The 23714-nt window shown below is 39.1% G+C and overlaps 1 protein-coding gene across 2 annotated transcripts in view; it reads left to right on the forward strand.

Annotated features, from left to right (window-relative positions):
* Nucleotides 1-23714, forward strand: part of CRIM1 (cysteine rich transmembrane BMP regulator 1) — a 130046-nt gene that overhangs the window by 57871 nt on the left and 48461 nt on the right. For both annotated transcript variants that reach the window (XM_081857659.1, XM_081857660.1), the window contains 2 exons: nt 18606-18848; nt 20920-21040. In XM_081857659.1, the coding sequence (XP_081713785.1) occupies nt 18606-18848; nt 20920-21040 (364 nt within the window). The remainder of the gene's footprint in view (nt 1-18605; nt 18849-20919; nt 21041-23714) is intronic.

Consider the following 23714-nt stretch of genomic DNA (forward strand, 5'->3'; position numbering starts at 1 on the left):
TAACGCTTTGAAAGAATTCTTGTTAGTACTTTATCTCATGAACTTTTAGTTTTGATGTATCTCAGTCCTGAGCTGAGCATTTAAAGGCTTTTGTGCAGGGCCAAAAATGTCAGTTTTTTGAAATTACAAACCCTCATAAAACCCTCATAACTCAAAAACAGGAAAAAGTTTTAGATTTAAACTTAGTTTTGATTGTTCAACAAGTGTACAAAATATTAATAAAATTGGATGACATGAGGTAAAAAAGTTGGATCACTTGTTATGGAATGATCTCCTTGTATTGATAATTTTCCATGTAATAACATGTTAAGTTATTCGGTCATTTTGGTACTTATTAACAGTTTGAAGAAAGCCCTTTTAAGCTCTTCCTTCTGTTGGGATTAGGCCACCTTAATTTGCTATCTGTAGATAGGATCTTGTGACATTAGATCCATGTGTGTACCAACTTGTTAAAGAGAACAAGATTTGGTATAGATCTTTAGGGAGACTTCAATGGTTGTCTATATTTATTAGGACTGCGCTGAATTTTTGCCCACAAAAATGTTCTGATTGCAAGGGGACAGGAGTTAGTCCTGCTTGTTTGATGTTCATAGCAGCTGCAGTTCACAGTTTGACTTAAATTGACGGCCAGTCAGGCATGACATTGGCTGTGTGGCAACATGATGCTGATAGTTAGGTTTGTAAAAGTGAAATCAGAATGAGGGCAGTTCTTCATTTTCCAGCCTCAAAGAGGAGACCTAGTTTCTTAGCTTTCCTTGTTGATGGACTTATGTAAAAGTCCAGATGATATAGTTGAAGAACCTAAAGAAGGTGCTGATATTTATACCCGTGTCTAGTAAGAATGGATTCTCAGACATGTGATTGGAAAAAAGTGTGTTAACTTTTTAAATGCCAGATTGCATGGGCAGTGATCTTCCTGGAGAGTGCAGCTGGGGACATAGGAGTTAACCTTCCATTCCAAGGGATAACCTTCATGAAGATCACCCCATCCTAGCTGAAATTAATTAACTGCTGGTCAGGATTTCTGGAAACAGAAATTCAATGGGATTTAGTCTTTCCTGGTATGAAAATACAATTATGGGAAAAGTTTCACCAATTGACATTGTCTGTTAGGCATACTAATCTTTTGTAGTTCCTGGTTTATTTTGGGGACCTCTATCCCATTTGTTGAAGAGGGCACGAATATGACACATATATGTCCTCTTGTGGGTACCTGTCTATGGTATGCATTCACTTTTTATTTGCTTGGTAGTTGATTCCTTTCATTTGTTCTGTCTTTATCACAGACTACACATGATTCTGCTGCTTGGCAGATAATGCCTGTCAAAAAAGCGGGATATCACATCCAAACTACTACTACTACTACTACTACTACTACTACTACTCTTCTTCTTCTTCTTCTTCTTCTTCTTCTTCTTCTTCTTCTTCTTCTTTCAGCATTCACAGTATTGTCATCTACCACAATGTGTACTCTGATCTGGGGCTACCTCAGAGTATCTGGAGATTACAAGTGGTTCAGAATGTGGTTTCCAGGGTATTGACAATAGTAGGGCATTCAGAATATAAAATAACAGTTTTTACAATCATTTAGTGGTTCAGTGCTGACCCAGTTTAGTGTTGCTTTTGCACTTTAGAACTCTAAAACTCTCTGGGTCCAGGACATTTCAAGGGTTGCCTTCTGCCATAAGAATCTAACTAAACCTTTATCCGGGCTATCTGAGGCAAGGTTGTTACACAGGAAAGGGCCTTTTAAACATCAGTATCAAATTTATTCACATCTCTTCCTTTGAAGGTCAACTTTTCTCCATTCTTGTTTTTAGGGTTTAGGCAAATGTGCTCCTCCAGCAGGTTTTTGGGGTTTGTTTATTTCTAACAATCTGTACATTCCTTTGGTCCTAAATTGTTGGTGGCTCTGCTTGTTTTATTAGCAATTTGTTTGCTGAAACAAATTGTATTCATTTACATTGTTGTTCTTGCCCATTTTGTTTGCAATCTCATGCAGGGCAAAAAAGTTGAATGTTATTCATTGTCCCCCTTTGCACATATGCAGAAATTGAAATTCTTCCTTCACCCTATTTTTTTAATTGAGTAAAGTACTTAGGAAATTAACACTCTGACTTAATAGTTATGTCAGCTAAATGGAAAAACATACTCTTTCGGTCATCATTGTGTTCTGTATCCTTCCACCTGTACCTGGGGACCCACTTCTGCTCAGCCCTTTTGCCTCCACTCCTTTTTGTTTACTTTACTGAACAGGAAATCTGGGTGCTGTCTTATGAGTAAAGAAAATATCTGGTCCAGCTGCACACGAGGCAAACTTTCCCCTGCTGATCAGTAGCTGGGCTAATCAGAACCAATAAAAAGTAGATTGCATATTCTTTCCCATTCATCCAAAAAGTAGATGTTGCTGCCAAGCCCCTCATGAAGTAACAAGCTTGTACCTCAACTTCTCGGCTCCTAAAGTTCTTTACTTTGCGTATAAATGGAGTGACAAGGACATTGCTTTTGGCTATTGCTCAAAGTGGAGGGTAGTTCCTAGCAAATTCTGATATTTTACATGGAAGGACAATGAGTCTGTTTATACTTGAAACACTGCAAACAGTTCTGAATCAGGAAGAAAACTGAAGCTGCTGTTGGATCAGGAGTTTTGTTCTCACCACAGTTGTGAGAAGATGCTGATCCAGAGTTCTACCTTTGATTGAAAATCTTTATTGCATGAGATTCCTTACAATTGTAAAAAAAAGTTATTAAAAATTGGATTGCCCCTTGCTCTTGTCGCCTGAATGTGTAGGTATTTATTGTTCATTTATTTTCAGTGACTGTCAAATTTCATCCAAGATAGCTGCAACTCAGTTTCAAAAACTTCTAATTATTTGCCAGGAATTTATTTTATTAATCTATTATTTTTACCCTTTTCCCTCACACATCACCCCTCCCTCTCTCTGTTTGTCTTGAAATAGCCCTGAAACTCGTGCTGTATAATTTCCAAACCAATTTATAAGCTGCGTAAAATTAAATCTTTCAATGCTCAGATATTCTGCTTCTTAGATTGCACCCAAGAGCCCTATGGTGTTGCATCCTGTTCCCAACTGTGGCCAGCTATATGAGTTGAATAATTTGTCTTTCATGGTTTCATTTAAAGATGCATCTATCACTATAAGATCTAAAGGGGGAAAGGTGTAAGATGTAGCATCCCCCTTCTGTTCACTCAAGGTAGGGGTTTTTCTTCATGTATCCTTCCACTTGTTCTTAGCTCCTCTGCATTGCTCAAATTGCAGGGAAATCCTTCTTGGCTGATAACTAATTGATCTAAAATGCAGCTCCTTAAGCTACATTCTCCTTTGCTCTCCTGAGTCATCCAGATTTGCTTCCCCCAGAAGCCAGATTTTTCCCCAGGCCAAAATAACTTGTCTACTTTCTGAGCCAGTACAGTGGGACCTCAGGTTAAGAACTTAATTCGTTCTGGAGATCCGTTCTTCAACTGAAACTGTTCTTAACCTAAGTTACCACTTTAGCTAATGGGGCCTCCCGCGCCGCCGCTTGTCTGAAGCCAGGAAGGAGTTTGATTTTTAAACTTGCTGACAACTCTGGGTAATGTTGAAAGATCTTTGATATTTGGGCATAAACACATTGTTCCCTCTTCAGAACTTCTTTCTGTTGCATTAGAACTCATCACATCCAGCTAAGGCTCAAATTGAGGAATCCATATTTAATAACTATTCGGCATCCTCAGCCAAATTCTCACATCATTGTTTAGAGAGTTTCACTGTTATATAAGCACTACCTAGCCTGCCTTTGGTAAGTTCTAATTCTGATTATCTCTGCTCTTATTTGTATTGCATTAAGGATAATGAAATACCATGCTTAATACTACTTTTCATTCATATGTGAGCAAAACATACTTTAATGGATGAGTTTAAAGCCAATAGTAAATAATAAGCTTCAATAGTAAATATTTCAAGTATTGCTTTCTAATGGCTGCTTTAGGAACTTCCTGCTTCACTCAGTCCAGTCCTCATGTGCCCCCAAAGTCTGCTTTTGAGGGTGCTCCAAAACACTCAGGTTTTAAGAGGGAACATGGAGTTGCAAGGGGAAGGGGAGGAAGAAGCCCCATTGTGCAAGACGATGTGCGTGTACTATGTTTGATTTTACCCTTAGTACTAGTGTTGTCACAAGTAGATCTTTGGGATCAGAGCATTGACAAAGTGAGCAATTGGACTACTTTGAGCATGGAACTATATATTTTCCAATGGGGGCCAGGAGGATGAGATAAACATTTAGGTATGTCTCATTGGTAGCTTTCTTCTGCAGACCCTCACCACCACCACCACCACCACCACCACCACCAACTGCTCTTCCTCTCAGATTAGACTCCCACTCTCAACTTGCATAGGAGATGAGAAGCTGTGCTTGGCAGAGAGATTTGCTTCAGTGGCTGGGTACCTACTTTGCATATATCCCAAGTTTTATCCCTGGAAGCTGCAGTTAAAAGCACCAAGTATGTCTGACGCTTGGAGGGTAATGCTAAAAAGATGGGACAAAGTTTAGATTCACCAAAAGGCATCTTTATATGTTTTAAGGAAATTGTGTACAGTTTTATGATGAAAGTAAGGTGATGCAATTGGGTTTTATTACAAGTTCTGCACAGTGAGCCCTTTCTCTGTGGTGTGAGCATAGCTTTGCAGGTTGTCTTTCATGCTTGTATTCATTCGTTTACCTGGTGGATGGGGACTCTAAACCACAATTCAGTTAAGTAAAATTTTCTGTTTTCTCTCTCACACAAGTAAAGATTAAGATGTGTTCTTAGTCTATCCCTATCCTTGTATATTAGGCAGGTGATGCATGCACCAAAACTCTTCTGGTGACTGGAGGGAAGAAGGGAGTATTTTTTGGTGATTTAATAAGCACAAGTTAATAGGCAGATTGTACAGCTGCCTTTTCCTCTGTTCAATGTGTGAAATATTAAAAGAAAAAAAACCTGTTAATGCAAGTTCTGAAGAAAAATGCAGTTCACCATTCCTGTGTAGCAGGAAGGGACCGTGGATGGAGTAGGCATTTGTGACATGCTTGCAGTGTAATGCACACTGTAAACTGTACATCAAGCTCTTGAGTGATTTATAAGAACCCCACAGTATTGTCTAGAGGTGTTGGGTGCCTTTGCAGGTTGGGGGTTGGAGAGAGAGAGTAGCTTGCAACAATTATGCATTATTATTCAGTGCTTTCATTCACACATTTCCGTTAGGATATACCACAAACCAGCAGTAGTATTCACTCTTATACCTTTATTGCAGGTTGAAACTTGTGTGTAGCTCTCAGCCTACTATTGTCAAAGGTACTTCTCAGCCAAAGGACTGCACACAGCAGATAGTTAACTTTATTGTCCAAGATAGCACTTACAATTGCTTCTACAGCTCTGGATACCTACATGCACCAATCTAGTGTCTACGTAGCTATTCCCAGATTGGCACTCTTTTAGTAGAAAACATGGAAGAGAAATCGAGGAGGTCTGGGTTTGGCTTTACGCAGCCAACCCTTCCTATGAGTCCTTGCAGGTGTACTCCTGCCCTTGAGTGTGGCCCACATGGGGCTTGATTGCCCAGATTAGGATCCCTGCCTGGTTGAGGCAGGTACAAATAGTGCAGGGCAACGTGGTTGAGTAGGAAGAGGATGATGGACCCAAACACTGCTGAGGCTTCCCACGGTTGGATCTGGTGTTGTATGTGGGTGAAGGTCTGGTGGGGGGAATTGTTCTTTTGGGGGTTATTCCTTTCGGATTATTTCTCATTGTAAGAAGGTTTACTGTTTGAGGGTTGTTGGTTTTTTTCTGTTTGAGGAGGTTTTCCTATTTTGTTCAAATAAAAATATCCTTTGCCTCATATATTGACTACCAAAGATCCTGTAAAGAACCTGTAGTTAATTGGCAAAACAGCTCCATGGAGCAGTTTCAACAACAGGGGCCTACTCCCCCTCAACCGGTTTATGTACCTGATAGGCTGTGCACATGCAGCGGGAGATTACGCCTACATGGAAACTTCCTGTGCTCATCCCTTTTCAGTCCCCTCTTGGTCCTGGGAGGCAGTGATGCAGGAGAAGATGGGGAAGAACCTGGTCCTTCACTTTCCTGATCTGCCTCTTCCTCCTCTTCTTCTGATCCATCCTTTGCTCCTCCCTCCAGCTCTGAAGTTATAAAGATAATCTTTCATACCAAAGCCTGGAGTGATTACAAAATTTTTTTTTTGCATGTGAGGCTTTATTACCTTAATAAAGAATACCCTTCTTCATTCAACTTTGTTTATATCATCTTTGCCTCCCCCCTCCCCTAAATTAATGGTCTTCGGCTGGATCACACTAGTAGCTCTACTTTCTTTTTGCACTGTTTCATGTATGATAAGGTGTGTGCATAAAGGACTGAGGAGTGCACAGGGAATTTAAATTCCAAAGAACAGTCTCTAACTGATCTTATGGTGGTTATACTTGAACAGAATAATACAGTGCAAATGTAGAATTACAATTTACTAGGCAATTCCATTGTGTCACCTGTGGCTTCAGTCAAATGAGTTTTTATCTTGCTGTATATGTTAATCAGCTTACCAGTACCAGGATGTTTTACCATGAATAGAGCCTTGTTAATTGATCACTGTTACTATTTTGGTTTCAGGTATACCTTTCCTTCATCTCCATGTGTACAAATGTTTGACAACTCAGGATTACACTTCATGCATCTGATGAAGTGTACAGTGATCCTTGAAAACTTGTGCCTTAATAAATTTGCTAGTCTTTAAGGTGCCCCAAGACTTGATTAATTTTGTTAAAAACTGCTCCTTAAATGTTCTATATTTTTATTTGTACATTAAGAAATACACCATGTGTATAATACTAGATTGATACATGCAAGACTTACTCACCACTTTCATTTTGCTGATTTGTGTTAGATCATAATTATACACATGCCCCAGTGTCCATCTCCCCCCAAAGTATTGTTTCACATTCCCTGTCTTCTGGGTGTTCAAAACTTGTTTGTATATCTGCAGAGACAATTAGTGGAGGAGAGTGATGCTTGGTGTGAGCCTATCAAGGTGGTGGTAGTATTGTTGTAATTCCCTAGACGAGAGTATATACACTATTGTAATGTTTGTGAATCAATCCAGAATAAGTGGCAGGCTACTTACATTTACTAGTGTACATTAGAATTGTTACTTAGGTAAGTGATCCATAAGTTTTGACAGGGGTGAAACTATATTCATTGTCACCCAGGTCAAAGACCCAGTTTGACACCCACCCACCCCCACATGGGGTATAAATAAGTTGTTGTTGTTATTATTATTATTATTATTATTATTATTATTATTATTATTATTTAGTGTACACACAGACACAGAGGCTGGGAGCCTCAGTGGTGCCCCTCTGGAGGCTCCACCCAGGGCCAAAAACCCAGCTCGCCCCCCCCCCAAGCTACAACTGAGTTTTGAGTGTGCTGCTTGAGTTTATTTATTTTCGCCATTTCTTCCCTCCTGTTTTCCAGTTGTCATTCTTAAAGTTTTTTATTTGTGTAGCTTTCTTTTTTCCAAGGTAATTTTAAAAATATTTAAGTTCTTCTTCTACTTGAAGCTGAAACTTCCTGAAGTTTGAGTTGCTCAACAAAGTAGTACTATGCAATATAAGTATAATTGATACTACATTGTGGGTGAAGTTTTAACAATTCCCAGTTCAGACACATTTCTAAGGCAGGAATTGTGGTTTGTTTCTCTTGCATACTAGTGAAGCAAAGCTGGCACAACTGATGCATGACATGCAAACAGTGTATCTCATAAAAACAAGCTGATATCACATACTTTGATGGCTGTAAGGCCTGCGAATTCAAAATTTGAAATATACTTCCAGATAAGTAATGTTAACATTTTTGGTTGGGTTGTGCACATCTTTTTTTTCTTCTTTTAAACACTATCCTGTTTAGTTTCTCTTGCGTCTGTGTGTTGTTGGAGCCACGCTCTGCCTTGATGGTTACTACTGAATTATTTTAGTAATAAATTTCACATAAATGAATTGCTTTCTTGCAATTGTTTGTAATAACCCCCTATATCTGTTATGTGAAATATTTATGAATCTCCTATAATTGGATATCTTTAACTTAAAACAAAATAAATCATGATTGTGTTCCCTTCCTCATCTTCTGTCAACCTGTGCAACCCAGTGACTGCCTCCTTGTACCTGCCCTCAGAACAGCTTTTGAATTTGTCATGATATATGATTGAAATGTAGTACCTTCCACATAGGTGGAGAATTGACAGAGACCTTTCTCAGATCCTTTTGTAAGTGATGAAGAAATTGACAGTTCTACTGTTTCTCATATACTGGTGAATATGAGAGTACCACAGTTAATATTCTACCTACTCCTAGTTTACATATTCTTGTCTTACTTGCAAAATGGTATGAAGTCTTAACTTTGAAGAGAGAATGGGGGAGCTGCTTTAGTTTCTTATATACCTAATCTTCAGTTCTGACAGTTGGATTAAATATGGCGCTAATAGCAGGTTTATGCTACTATTCAGTGATAAAGTGTCAGTTTGTGACATGTATTCTTCCCATCTCATCTTTTGTAGTTATATTGGGTTTGTAATGTATGTCTCTTATCTTACATTGATCTCTCTCTGCTGCTGGTATTTTTGGCTGATATGAGTAAAAGTGGGCAAGATTAAGGTTTCTTCCTCTCCTCGATAAATTAAAATCCCACCCCCACTTGTAGTGTACCAATGCAGCATTGACTAAGAATTGACCAGGCTGCTACATTCTCATTGCTGGTCGCTCCTTTTCTACTTCCCCCTATACCTGTATTTATACCCTATCATATGGAAATCAGAATACTGAATCATGTTTCCTGGAATGCAGGTGATACCATTCAGTTTTGCTACTCAACTGGCTTTGTGCACTTTTCCTGAAAGTATAGACAGTGGTTTTCTGAGTCATTGATATTGCTAATGTAGTACCCCTGGAAATCTGCCACACTGACAAGTTAGCTGTCTTACCTCACCAGGTGGGATTGTGCTGCTTAGAAACTTTAGTTTGTTAAAGATCATCATGAAAATTAATAAAATTAGTTTAACTTGACATAATTATGAGTGTTCAACATGTGGCAGGGTGGGGTTAGGGCTCAAAAATATATTGAATTCCTAGGTAAATATTAGATGTTGACTTCTAGGAATCTCTTATGCTTCTGCTTGCAGTGGTGTCCAAACATTTTTCAAAGAGGGCCAGATTTGATGAAGTGAAGGGCCATCAACCCTTTTTTTAGGGTTGGAGTTGTTGAGCTTCTTTTAGGGTTGGAGCTGTTGAGATTTTTTAGGATTTTGCCCCAGGAAATAAACTGCCACAGGGGCCGGATTAAACCGACCGGCGGGTCTGCCTTATTCTCTTTGTAGCTTGTTTGGGAGGGGCTAGGATAGAAATTCTCATTCTTTCCTCTGGCAGTTCAAGTAAGTATGCATGCTTCCCAGTTGTCTTTCTTTGTCCTCAACAACCATTACATGAGGTTTAGATTAAGCTGAGAGTGACTGGCCAACTTCATCTAGTGAGCTTCATAGATAAGCAGAGATTTGAACATAGGAGTGTATGGTCTAAATTCATCATTTAGTATTATAGGATAAGAGAGTCCTTCTAATGAATCAGTAACTGGTTAAATAGCAGGAACCTGAGAGGAATAAATGAACAGTTTTCACAATGGGAAGGATACAAGATGTTGGGTCTGCCAAGTCAGTATTGGCACATGTGCCTTTTAACTTGTTCATAGATGACCTGGAGTTAGGAGTGAGAAGTGAGGTAGTCAAGTTTTCTGATGACAGCAAGTCATCCAAAATGTAACTATAAAAGTGTAAAGTGATATGCATTGGGGCAGAAAATCCTAAATCTGCATATATGTTAATGTGATCTGAACTTGTAGGGTTTGACCAGGAAAGGCATCTTGAGATTGTTTTTGATAGCTCAGTGAAAATGTTGATCCAGTGTGTGGCGCTGCAAGAAAGGCAAAGTCCTTGTTCCTGGATCATTAAGAAACGATTGAAAATAAAACTGCCAATATTACAATGCTGTTATATAAACCTATATGAAATAATCTGCCAGTTTGTCATGTATGTTGTTGTATACAACCTCAATCCTGAGCCTAAAAATCCAGAGCATTTTTTTAAAAAGTCCAGATACGATTTGAAGATTATGTAAAAGTTCAGTGTAGTTCTTTTTTATCTCAAACCAGTTCATCCATGTGGGATGTTATACATATTGTGTGTCCAAGATAATCTCTCTTTAAAATCTAATTAACTATCCTTTTGATATCCTGAAAATCCTTTTGGGTATTTTGCATTCCTGTAGGGATGCCTGTCTGGCTGACTGCTTCAGCTGGGTAATCATTTTTCTTGTTTATCCCTAATCCTTTTAATATTTCCTTCCTGCTCATGTGTATAACTGTACAGTACTTCCATTGTTTGGCATTTATTTCAATGACAACTGTAAGGGACTGCCAAGTGGAAGAAAGGTGTTTTGTGTTTTAGTGTGGATTTAACAAGGGATATAAAATAAAAAGAACAACTGTTTTCAGCACAGTGACCACAAAGAATACCAGGCATAATTTGAGTTGAACTCTTTGCATGTCCAACAGTGCAATCCTATACATGTTTACTTAAGTGTAAGTGCTACTATGTTCAGTGAGACTTGCTTCCAAGGAAACATGCCTAGGATTATATTCTGAGTAAGACAAATTACATAATAAAAGAGTTATGTCAACAAATCTTGCTTTGTTTTGAAATAACTGTTTTTCAACTCTCCCATGGTTGTTCTCATGCCTTATTTGTTTAGTTTTCAGGCATCAGAGGAGGAAAACATTCAAAAGAATAATTTCACTTAGATAAGATTATATAGAAGCATAATCAGAAACACTGAAAAACAACATTGCTTTAGCTGAATTACACTTCTGTGCAAAACTTCATCAGTTTTGAAAGAATAAAACTTGATTTTGTGTTTGGTTATAGAGAATAAAAGGTAATATATGCTATAAAATAGTGGTAATTTTTAAATACTGTATTTTATGTATGTTAGCATTTCAGAATTGGTCCAAAAGCTTTATTGATACAGGGACAATATCTTTAGTAGGCCAAACAAACGGTCACAAAATAGTGTGCCACATACAAGCTTTCAAGTTTCACAAAAAATTTCATTAGGCTAGATAGTAAAAAATACAGAAAGGAAAGTTTCAAGCCATCCATGTCTGCGTCTGACAAGTGTTTTAAGATGGAGTGTGGGAAAAGGTAGCAGGCATTCAAAAAGGGCCTTTTAGGTCCTTTGCATAATTCAGGTTGTACCTGGGCCTTGGAGACACACATGATGACTGATTCCCCACTCTCTGCTATTACAACAATCAACTGCAAATACAGTTTTATTTCCATCCTTTAAGTGAAATATCCATTCCTCTGACTAGGTGGAGTAACTATGCACCATGTCAGTTACATTGCTATTGTAAACTTGCTTGAAATCAGTAGCTAGTGTGCATTTTCTGAAACAGTGACTTCTATATATACATTATCCCTGAATTATTATTTGGGCAGTAGTTTATGCACATTGATCAGCTGGTTTACTTGCCCTTTCCAGAAGAGCTATGATTTGCCCTCTTCCAGAAGAGTTCAAAGTTGCAATATTACGCTTCTTGGGTGACTAGTTATTTGTGCAAGTGATTTGGCTATTGATTTTGGGAATCAACTAAATCAACAAACATCTCTAGAGTCAACTAATTCATAATGGGAAGCACATGTCCTCTGGTAGCTTTACACATTCTTTCATCCAGTAGTCCCAAACATACTTTATCTGGAAGTCCTGTTGAACTTGATAAATCTTTTTTTCTAGATGTAGACAAAAATATGGCACTGGTATGTAGAGAGATTTCTCGCCTGTCCAGTTTTGTAGTCTTCAGATATGGTTGCAATAGATTAATAGCTTTGTAGCATTGAATGTCAGGGTCAGTGTCCCTGGTTTAAAAAAAAATAAATTAAAAAATCATAACTTCTTTTTTTGGTAGCCCTGGGATGAAATTTGTAGGCATGCTAGCTCCTCCTGAGGAAGTGGAGCCTATCAATTTTTAGCCAGAAGACAAACAGTCGAACAGATGTTATACTATTGTTCAGATACACAGACTTAAAGATATTTAACACTGAGCTTTACTCAAATGCAAGTAGGGCTAGAATGGGGTAGGGGTATAAGGAAGGGCCTTAACCATGGGTAGGCAAACCAAGACCCGGGGGCTGGATCCGGTCCAATCGGCTTCTAAATTCAGCCCGCGGACGGTCCGGGAATCATCATGCTTTTACATGAGTAGAATGTGTCCTTTTATTTAAAATGTATCTCTGGGTTATTTGTGGGGTCTGCCTGGTGTTTTTACATGAGTAGAATGTGTGCTTTTATTTAAAATGCATCTCTGGGTTATTTGTGGGGCATAGGAATTCATTCATCTCCCCCCCCCATACAGTCTGGCCCCCCACAAGGTCCGAGGGACAGTGGGGCTGACCCTCTGCTGGAAAAGTTTGCTGACCTCTGGCCTTAACTAATAACTGACATACCAGGCAGAAACCAAAATGCAACAACAAGAGTAAATAATTGGGATAGAAGGGCTTGGATTTTAGAAAGGGATTGGTCAGGATTTTTTTTAAAAAAATTATTTCACTATAAACAAAATGGTCAGTTATATCTTGTACATAAGACCCAACAAAGAACACGTGGATGACACATCCAAAATATTGACTTAGAACATTGAGATAGCAAAAGTTTTGATGAAATATAAAACATAAAAATAAAAACAACCTAAAGCATCCATTCAGCAATGGTATGGGAGTCCTTCAAATAACTGAGCTTTTCTAGAACAGGTAAGTGGTAGTGGTTTTCCTATCGTGGAATGGTATTGGGGTTAAGTTGACAATTGGTTTTCTTATTGTCTGTATATGAATAACAAAATACAACCACCACTCCATAGCTCTTCAGTGTTGTCCTACCTAGCAGAGTCAACCTGATTTCTCCTCCAGAAGATTAGGTGTGCTTTATCTTCTGCAGCAAAGAAACCAGAACCTTTTGGTGCCTTAAAGACTAACACATTTATTTGAGGAAGCATTTGAGGAAGTGGGCATCAGTTCATGAAAGCATATGCTGTAATGAACTTGCAACTTCAACTTGCAAAAAACCACTGAAATAACTTCTAATATGTTGATTCAGGGGCAGAAAACTATGGTCCTCTTGTTGTTGCTGGGGTCAAACTTGCATCATCCCAGACAATCGACTGTGCTGGCTGGAACTGATGGGAGTTAAAGAGTCTGGACACTGGGAAGGCCACAAATCTCTGACCCTTGCATTAAGGAAACGTTCCCTCCAAAAGTGTTGTGATTGTAGAGGCCTGGTCGAAAGCTACAGCTTTCAGTTACAAAAGATGCCACCCTCCCCCTGCCTGGCATTTCCTTTTTATGGGTAGCTTGAGGGGAGGTTGAGAAATTTACCACTTTGGGCCAGTAAGAAAAAGAGACCTAAAACAGGATTGAAATTCTGTGAGCAGCCCACTGAACTTCAGACAAGACCTGTTTTTCTTTAGAGTGAATACCTCCCAAATCAATCCAGTTCATTATTAGGTTACATCCAAAGTGGGTGCACACTCCTGCTATGCCCCAGCCACAAATGGAATTCACTGCATCTCAGCATCTCATCTCCCCAATGTTCTTCCCCTCCAAAACTATAAAAGCCCCAAATTCCTTTCATCATAGGGAAGGCACTCATGGCATTTAAATCATTTTGGTTTTCCCTTTTTTGTATATTTCTGGTTCAGTGAGTTTCTTTTTGAGCACACAGTGTTGATTAAAAAAAAGAACAACAACCACTCTGGCTACTGCTATCTGTAAGCTCAGACTTTTTACTACTGTCACTGTTTTACTGATCCAGCTTTTAAGTGCATGTTCCAAATTCAGCCCTATAGGAGGGAGGAAGAGAATGGAATCCTACAGGAACAATCCTGTAGAAAATGCCCAGATCTTGTAGTATTGCACTGAAATACTTCTTCAGAACTGTTCTTAAGCTATTTCTATGTTACCCTACAAATCCGGAATTAGTGAGAATAAATTTTACAGAGATATATGTTACTTTAGGTACACAGAAACCTTGAGCATTGGAAGATTGAGATGAGCTAGATTATTGTAAACCAATTAGAATAAACTTTCACAAATGTCAGTTTCTACTTTTTTGTATCTCTTCTCCCTCAACCCACTACATTTTTCAAACATTTTAGATTTCTGAACCTCTGGGAGTTAAATATGTGCTTAAGCTCCTCTAACATAGAAATGAGAGAGGGATCACTGATTTAATCCAAAATGGTGCTTCTCTACTACAAGAAGCAAGTCAAGTCAAACTGCTTTAAATTAATGATTGCAGCACAACTAACCTCAGTATATAATAATGGAATGGAAAATGGCCAGAAAGTTCAAAACCATTATATTAAATTTTAAAAGGGCCATTTATAACAAATGTGAGGATTAGAATGTTAAACAATAAAATGGTAATGTGGGTGGTTCAGTTTATGGAAGCTTAGATAGTATTTAAACATAGAATAATGATCTGATATCCCAGGGTGTATATGGACAAGCCCAAAGCTAACCCATTGTACTAATGGGTTAGCCCAAAGCTAACCCATTAGTCAGGGTCTAAATAGGTGAGAAATCTTCTTTAAAAGAGAAGCCTTGCTCAAGAAACAATTAAGAACCTCTGCTAAATCACTTTTAAATTGTTAACCTTGGCTCCATTTGGAGGAAGTGTGGAATATAAATTGAATAAAATAATAAACAGGTGAAGACTTTGAGGAGTGGATTGCTACAGATTTGAAAACTAACAAATACACCTGATTTAAAGGCCAGAAACAGGCAACTAGGGCAATATTTGCAATACTCACTATTCACATAGCTTATACCATTCATTTCTGCATTCAGCGCTCAGCATCTTACACTATACAGTAAATGTAAAGTCAGCTTACACTATAAATGCATAATTAAGATTTTTAAATCACAAAAGTGACTACTGAAGAAAAAACTATCAAAGCTGAATATTTGTTGCACCATACCTAAACCACTGCATTCAGGAATATATCTGCAGAACTATGTCAAATGAAGAAAGAGGAAGAACAATTAATTTACAAATTAGAAAGTAACAAGTTACTTGAACCCTATGGCATTATTGGTGAAGAAATGTGAAATTGTTGATTTACTAACAATATGGATTGTGTGGTCCTACTGTAAAATTCATTGAAAATATAAAGCTTAATTTGAACATAAAAATGTAATTTGAAAAATATAATGGCCACATTGTTACATCCCATGAAAATCAAAGGAGTTCTTAAGAAAAGATTTCCTCTAATCTTTGTATACCTCTCAGTTATGCATGAAAAAGAGATCACCATGTTGTTCTGTTAAATATGTGATATATTATCTTGAAACCTGCTTACATGGGAAATTTTAAGGCGGGTAGGCAACTTAAGACCCGTGGGCTGGATCCGGCCCAATCGCCTTTTCAATCCGGCCCGCGGATGGTCCAGGAATCAGCATGTTTTTACATGAGTAGAATGTGTCCTTTTATGTAAAATGTATCTCTGGGTTATTTGTGGGGCCTGCCTGGTGTTTTTACATGAGTAGAATCTGTGCTTTTATTTAAAATGCATCTCTGGGTTATTTGTGGGGCATAGGAATTGGTTCATTCCCCCCACCCAAAGAATATAGTCCGGCCCACCGCATGGTCTGAGGGACGGTGGACCAGCCCACAGCTGAAAAAGGTTGCTGACCCCTATGTTAAGGGGTTCAGGTAGGATGGAAGGGTAGGGCAGTGTTTCAGTATTTGGGTCTCTGGTTGTTAAAGGCTTTAGTCAATAATGTCACCTTGAATTGGGCTCCTAAATGATCTGGCAACCAGTGCAACTGCTGCAAAACTGGGTTTATATGTTACCTAATTGGAATCCCAGCCAGTAATCTGGCCACTGCATTTTAGACCAATTGAAGTTTCTTTCTTCAAGGGCAGCCGCACTTACAGCACCACACAACAATCCAATTGGAAGTTACCAAAGTGGCCATGTCACTTCTTACTGAAAGAGATCATAGCTTGAATACCAACTGGACCTGTAAAAAGGCACTCCTAGCCACTCCTAGCCTAGAGACTGTAAAGATGGGGAAGTAAATGTCAGATGGGGTTGAACAGAAATAAAAGCAGAAAGTACCACACATGGAGCTTCCAGGAATAAAGCAAAAAAGCATGCTGCAGACAGTTCTTGAGGAAAGATGCTAGTGTTTCCTTATACTCATCCAGTCTGATCATCCATTAGCATTAGGTTTCTCCACAAGGACACCAGTATAACCAGCTATACTTTTCATATACTCCAACAACACAGTTTCTTGATGTGATAGCATGAGCCATACTACTGATATTTTATACCATGCATACTCTCACAGCATGTATAATCAACACAGATCTATATGTTAGTACTGAAGAAAATGAGTATACCCAGAAACGATAGGAGAACAAGTCAGATTAAGTGGACATTGTGTCCTTGACCATAAATTCATTATACCTAAGCACCTACCATAATCCCTAAAAACTAAACAAATTCCTTCCAGTAGCACCTTAAAGACCAACTAAGTCAGTTCTTGGTATGAGCTTTCGTGTGCATGCACACTTCTTCAGATAGCTAAAAACTTATTTTACTTCTGTCTCCTAAACTTAAGACTGTACCCAGTTCATTGACAAATTTGATTACATAAAAGCTTGATAAGGGCTACAAGAGGTTATCTTTTTAGAATTTGTCTATCTCGAGACAATGAAGTTTGCTTCCGGGGGTGACGTCAAGCTGCTGCATTAGCAGTACTGAAGTGACCTCCCCAGGGCAGAAGCCTGGACAAAGTTTATGGTGGTCCTAGGCTGCCCAGAGGACAAGACCTCCCTCTCTGCCTCACTGATGTGGTCCAAAGGAAAGTAGAGCAATACATCTGGCACCAGCTTGGCTGCTAGGAAGGAGTTGCTGGAAGGAGGCATACAAAGTGCCATCCAACCATCTTAGGGACTCCACTCCAGATTCGTGTAGGGTTTACTCCTCAGCCTTTTTTTCTCCCAAAGATATCCCTCAAGGCAGTGGAGGTTTAGAATCAGAGATTTCCTTCTATTAGATGGGCTATCTTCCTAGCTTGATGAGCCCCATCTACCCCTCACTTCCCTCTACAGCATGTGCAGAAACTGCCTTCTTGATCATTGGACCTACTATTGGTCTTATCCTTGGGTACCCTCATCTGGTTTAGCCAGCTAGTTGAAGCCATTTCTGGGGCTTCTAGAAGCTTCTAGGAGCCACAGGTGAAAGCTCCACAGGTGTGGAGGTTGTGAACCAAAGGTGGACAGTCTACCCCAGAAGGAACACAACATGTCCACTCCAGAGGTTATCCCTCTGTTAGCACCCTATACTTCCAATGGTTATCTATAGGATTTAAATATTTATGGTATATTGTGGCATATACAGTTTGATCACTTTTCAGCAGAGCCGGCCCACCAGTGGGGTGTGGAGAAACAACTTACCTCAAGTGGTGGAAGCACCAGAGTCGGTGCCCCATCTGCCCTACTGCCTCCAGTAACAAAGCACTCCCTTCTCACTGGTGAGAGGGAGGCATTCTGGCGTGTAGCATTGCCATCCATCTTCCTCATCTCTGGGGCAGAAAAGACAAGTGACAACGCTTTGAGGAGTGCCTCAGTGAGAGCCAGGGGGAGGAGTTTAGCAAGAGCCAGGTGTTCCTGCACACAGCGCTGCTGCTCATCTCCAAGTTCAGAGAGATGGGGGAAATACAGTGACAGTGGAATTGCGCAGTATGGCAGGGAGCAAAATATTTCCGCTTTTGCCGCCCCTGCTTTTCAGGCATGCCTAGGTTTCAGTGATTGATACCAGTGATGTTTTAGAATGGTAAAGCTGCCAGGAGGGTTATTATCCCTGCCCCCCCCCTTGTAAAGCTACCATAATCAGTGTAGTTGTACCAGCATGATGTGTACATGCGTGCCTGAGTAAAAAACTTAGAATGATGAAAATGTGTGCCTGCTGTGTACTTCATGCCTATGATGAAACAAGTACTTGGCAGTAAAAGTTTTTCTTCTTTAATTTAATTTTTAAGGCAGAGCTTTCCAAACTTCAGTATTGCAGCACGTTAGTGTGTTGCCTTCAGTGTGTAGGTGTTTCATGCAAATGCTCCCCGTGCTCCTCCCAGGGCTGGAAAGGGGTTAGTTTAACCTCCAGTTTGCTAGTAAAACTGAATTACTGTGTTGTGACATGTATGTCTAAAAAGTGTGTCACCAACAAGAAAAGTTTGGAAAGCTCTGCTTTAAGGTGTTATGGGTCTCTTTGTCCATCTTTCCGCTACCTGCAATGGCAGATTTTGGCAAAAACAGCTGACATCCCATTTGGGGGAATGGACATAGCTCCATCAACACAGTTTCTAGCGATACCTCTTCTGTATGGTATGAATGTCCAAAGCTTTAAATTAACAGGACAACATATTACTGACATCCACACACTGTCTTGTTTTCAGAAGAAAAGCCTGACTGCTCCAAGGCCCGTTGTGAAGTACAGTTTTCTCCTCGCTGTCCAGAAGATTCTATTTTGATTGAAGGGTATGCACCACCTGGTGAATGCTGCCCTCTACCTAGCCGCTGCGTGTGCAACCCTACAGGGTGCTTGAGGAAAGTTTGCCAACCAGGCTATTTGAATATATTGGTTTCTAAAGCATCAGGCAAGCCGGGGGAATGCTGTGACTTCTATGAATGTAAACCAGGTAATGTGTACCTTTACCCCCCCCCCCCAGCCCAATTACCTCAGTGTTTTTGCATATTAACCTAGAGCTGACTATCGAAAATGAACTCCTTCATGTGTCTCTTTTCCTGTCACTGTCTCTATCACTGCACTATCAGAGAAAATTTCACTCCAGCCAAACTCTTTCCTATCTTACAAGCTATTTGAAACAGGAACAGTGATGGAATAACATACAGGCAAAGAAATGTGAGGCAGGTGCTACAAAACTGATTTCCCTGACTCCTTGTGTTATCAAGCTAGGTAACATAATTATTTGATAATCATATGCAAGCTTTCAGTCCAGTGGCAGTTAGTGCTCACAGATGATGATAAAACCATTTGGTGGAAAGCAATGCATGATAAAAGCTAGACTATAACTATATTATCTGTGGTTTCTTTTGTCTGACAGAATAGCATCTCCTCTAGTAATTGAAAGCACAGAGATCAAGTTGACCATTTAGAGTACAAGATGTAGAGAGAGACCATCCTGCACCTTCCCTTTCATTGGTTGTTTACTCATAAAAATAAGGGGCATTCCAAGACTGATTGAAATCAAGTCTCCTCAAGGGCAAATCCAGCTGACTTCAAAGGGACTGAATCTGTCTAGATGGTGATTGCAATACCAAAACACATACTGGAAAACACAGCACAACCTCCTTCATTGATAAAGGATATGACACAGACAGCCCACCTCTCTGCTATGCACACACAAAAAATGGAAATTTACCATTGTGGATCACTGAAATTCTGTCCTGTCCCTTTGCTTTCTACACTGCTGCTGTCACTAATTCAGCTGTCGCAAATGAACACGGCATACTGGCTGCATTGGTTGTGTTTCACTTGGAACAGCCAGTGGGTGTGATGGCTGGCTGCTGACTAAAAGTGGATTGGATATCTAGCCGTCATGAGGGAGAACTACTAGTAAGTTCTGCAATGCCAGTGCAGCCTCTGCAAAGCACCTAGCCTACTGTGCCAGAAATGGCTGCTCCCAAGTCTTCTGGCAATTGAGCTGCCTTTTATAAATTGTATACCGCTGGCTGGCAAGTCACTTAACAGCATTCCATTTTGAAATAATAAAATTAATGTTATAATGCCTCTGTCTCCAGGATAAAATTTATGGTCACCATTTTTGGCCAGAATGGTTGGGAGCTACTCCACCTCTAAGCATGTCTTGCCTCGATGTTTTGGCATATTATATAAAAACAACATACACTCTCTTCTTAATTCCAATGCATGTATTCCAGAAATGTGAACACGACTCAAAATGGGGTTTAAAGATTGCACATATCAGTTGTACTTGCTTTTGAGTTAATATGCAAATATCAGACTTACATGTTATATTAATGCATGGAAGCAGGCATAATTACCCTCTCCACCTACTTGATATGTGAAGGTGCTGTGAATTAAACCTTTGAGAATTTAGGTTTCAGGACTGTTGGTTGGCATATGTCATTGTCTGCATTTGCAATCATCCAGAAGCTGGTGTTGAAGTATTATGGTTGGCATTTAGTGACCTTTGTACCATATTATTCTATCTTTCTATTTGTTTATTCCTTGTACTCTGCCCAATAACCGAAGTTCTTTGGGTAGTTTACAGTGAACATTAAAACCACAAGATAGAACAATATATGAAATCTAAAAGAGAATTAAAAAGCACAATACAGGTCCAAAAACAAGTAGAGAATAGCAGTAGTGTAAAATATCTAAGAAATACTAAAACACTTCTAAAAAGCCTGAGTACATGATAATGTATTCACCTGGTGTCAAAAGGACTTAAGTGTTGGTGCCAGGTGAGCATCTCTGTGGAGGGCGTTTTGTAACTTAAGATGCCATCTTTGAATAGGCCCTCCGTTTAGTAACTGTCTGCCTCACCTCATTTGGCAAGGGCACCTGGAAGAGGGTCTCAGAGGATTGCTTTATTTATTTTGGGCATATATAAGTGGAAGGAGACACTCCTTCAGGTACCCTGTGAAATAATTGGATTCTTTATTGTCATTTTTTTCTAAAGCAATACGAGTTCTAATCAATTTTTAAATATATTTTTCTTCCAACAGTGTTCAGCATAGACTGTAGCACAGTAGAATGTCCTCCTGTCCAGCAAGTTGCTTGCCCCTTGGATAGCTATGAAACTCAAGTCAGGCTGACAGCTGATGGATGTTGTACTCTCCCTACCAGGTTTGTTATGCATTTGATACAAGACTTTAACAGTCACTGCGTTTAAGGTTTCTACTGAAGAACTCAAAGCAGTTGTGATACAAGTAGCAAAGGAGTACTGAGCATCACTGTTGCTCTAGATGATTTTGCATAACAGCTTTTTCTCAGTTGAATTCCTATTGAAGATTTGGGAGGTGTATGTTGAGCACTTGCTGTGTGAAAGTGTTCATGACTAAAATGGAATTAGTAACTGCTTTGACTTCTGAAATAAGATCTATGAGAAGAATTAGTGACTAAATCTTTTCTTTAACTAAAATCTTTAGGGAGGAATTGACGTGTTTCTCATTCATGTAAAAATAAAATAGGAGTAATTTTAGCTTGCAGTTCTCATGTTTTTATTAGCCTTAACTTAGCAACTTATTTAGAAAGGCTGTACAGAAATAGCGTATTTTATAGATGGGAACAACACAAGGAGAGAACTAGATGTCCTACAGTTTTATTTCCAAACACAAGGAGAGAACTTAATGTCATGTAGCTTTTTCTTAATGTATTTGGTTATATAGAAATATAAGATTAAACTTGGGTGCATAGAGGATGACCCTGAATCTTGGGATATGATGGTACCAATAAAGGCCTCCTGGTAAGAAGCTGTACATCTTTTTCAGATTCAATCTTGCAACAACAATTTATGACCTAACCTCAAGTCTTGACTACAGTAATGTGGTATATATGAACTATAGGGCATTTCTGGATTCTCTAACTTGATATTGTAAGATGAAGCAGATCCTGAGAGTTTCCCAGCAACTGCTCCCCAAAGGTTCCACATATCCTATCCAAATACTACCATTCCTGTCATGTGTTCAGCAACAAAGAACATGCTGAGGATCTGGAATCTAATCCCACTGTAGATAATTCTCTGGTCCAAGAAATTACCTGATGTGGCAAGATAAAAGACTCTAAAACAGCACAAAATATAACAGTAAATAAGTTTAAAAATTATTCTGCTATGTAGTATTTAGGAACTAGTGACACCGGGACTGCAAATGTCCATACAATTCACTGGATATCTAACATTGATTTCTGTCTTGTTCTTAAACATTCTTACGTATCTTGATTTCAAACAGTATAATCCTTTAGTTGTGGAAAGAGCGAAAGCAGGACAGGAAATTTGTTCTCTGAAATAGTTTTAAAGCTGTCTTACAGTTTTAATGTTACAGTAGAATTTCATATACTCCTCAATCCAGAGTAATTACTTTCATTCTTATAACTATAATTAACAGTTTTTGGTTAACTACTGATGGTAGTTAATCCCATGGACCAGAGCCTGGCATGCTCTGGTCCATGGGGTCACGAAGAGTTGGACACGACTAAACAACAACAACTGATGGTAATGCATTCAGAAGTCCTAGTACAAAATGCATGCTTATTCATATCCCAAACTGATGCATAGAAAATGTTGCATTTTATGTCAGCTGACTTAAGTGGTTATTTTAATCCTCTTCCTCATTGCATTTCTGTGAGTTTATTCCAATCTTTAATCTGCACTTACTTGTTTTGATTTTCACATTCACTTCTCTACTGCTTCTTTTTGTTAGGTTCACAATTCTTAAGTGAGCTGTGTGTTAAGCATATACTAATGATTGCTGATAGAAGTTTTTCGCTTCTTTAATAATCATCTTGCTTCCTAGCCATTTATGAAAACAGAGGAGAAAATTATTAGTACTCAACGTCCAGAGTCTTATCATACATTGTGCTTCCATTTCTTCTTAGTATATATTCATTTTATCCTTCCTTTTTCTGTATAGTCCTAGCTAACCAGCTAAGTAATTAGTAGTAGTGTTAGATTTTTGCTGAAAAAGCAAAAATACCGCAAAACAATTCCTCTATCATTACAGTATCTGTATAGTCACAATAATCAGGCCTAAAGGATTCTTCCATCCTGCCAACAAAAATTCTTCTGACATTTATTAAGAACAGTTGTTGTTCGTTTTATTTCTTCTGTGTGCTAGGCTTGGTGAGATGATTTACCCATGGTTACACATCCCAGCCCTACTCTCGCCAAAAGGGGTGAGCCGTTTTGGTGACATTGCACCTCAGTGGCTGCTTGATTTCAAGTAGTCTGCCAGGGTAGGTTCCAGGCTTGTTGCTCCCATCCTTCTCTCAAATGGCTGTGGGAAGAGAGAGTACACTCTGCTCTTCAGTATTCCTTAGATGTCATAAGTGGCAGATAAGGGAAAACATTCTTTCCATAGAAAGGGGAGACAACATTTAAAAAATCCTTATTCTGCCCCTGCTAATCTATTAGTCTGTCCTATATGAGAGCCAGTGTGGTGTAGTGGTTAAGAGCGGTGGACTCGTAATCTGGGGAACCGGGTTCGCTTCCCCGCTCCTCGACATGCAGCTGCTGGGTGACCTTGGGCCAGTCACACTTCTCTGAAGTCTCTCAGCCCCACTCACCTCACAGAGTGTTTGTTGTGGGGGAGGAAGGGAAAGGAGAATGTTAGCCGCTTTGAGACTCCTTAAAGGGAGTGAAAGGCGGGATATCAAATCCAAACTCTTCTTCTTCTTCTTCTATATATATTTAGGTTATATCTTGTAGATCAATTGGTGCTTTTGTTCTTGACCTATTTTGATAAAAAATTATTATATTTGATTATACTTAACAAGTTAGATGTGGTTCAATTTATTTATTTTA

The sequence above is a fragment of the Podarcis erhardii genome (genome assembly GCF_964252035.2).
Source record: "Podarcis erhardii genome assembly, chromosome: 3".
Classification (NCBI taxonomy): domain Eukaryota; kingdom Metazoa; phylum Chordata; class Lepidosauria; order Squamata; family Lacertidae; genus Podarcis; species Podarcis erhardii.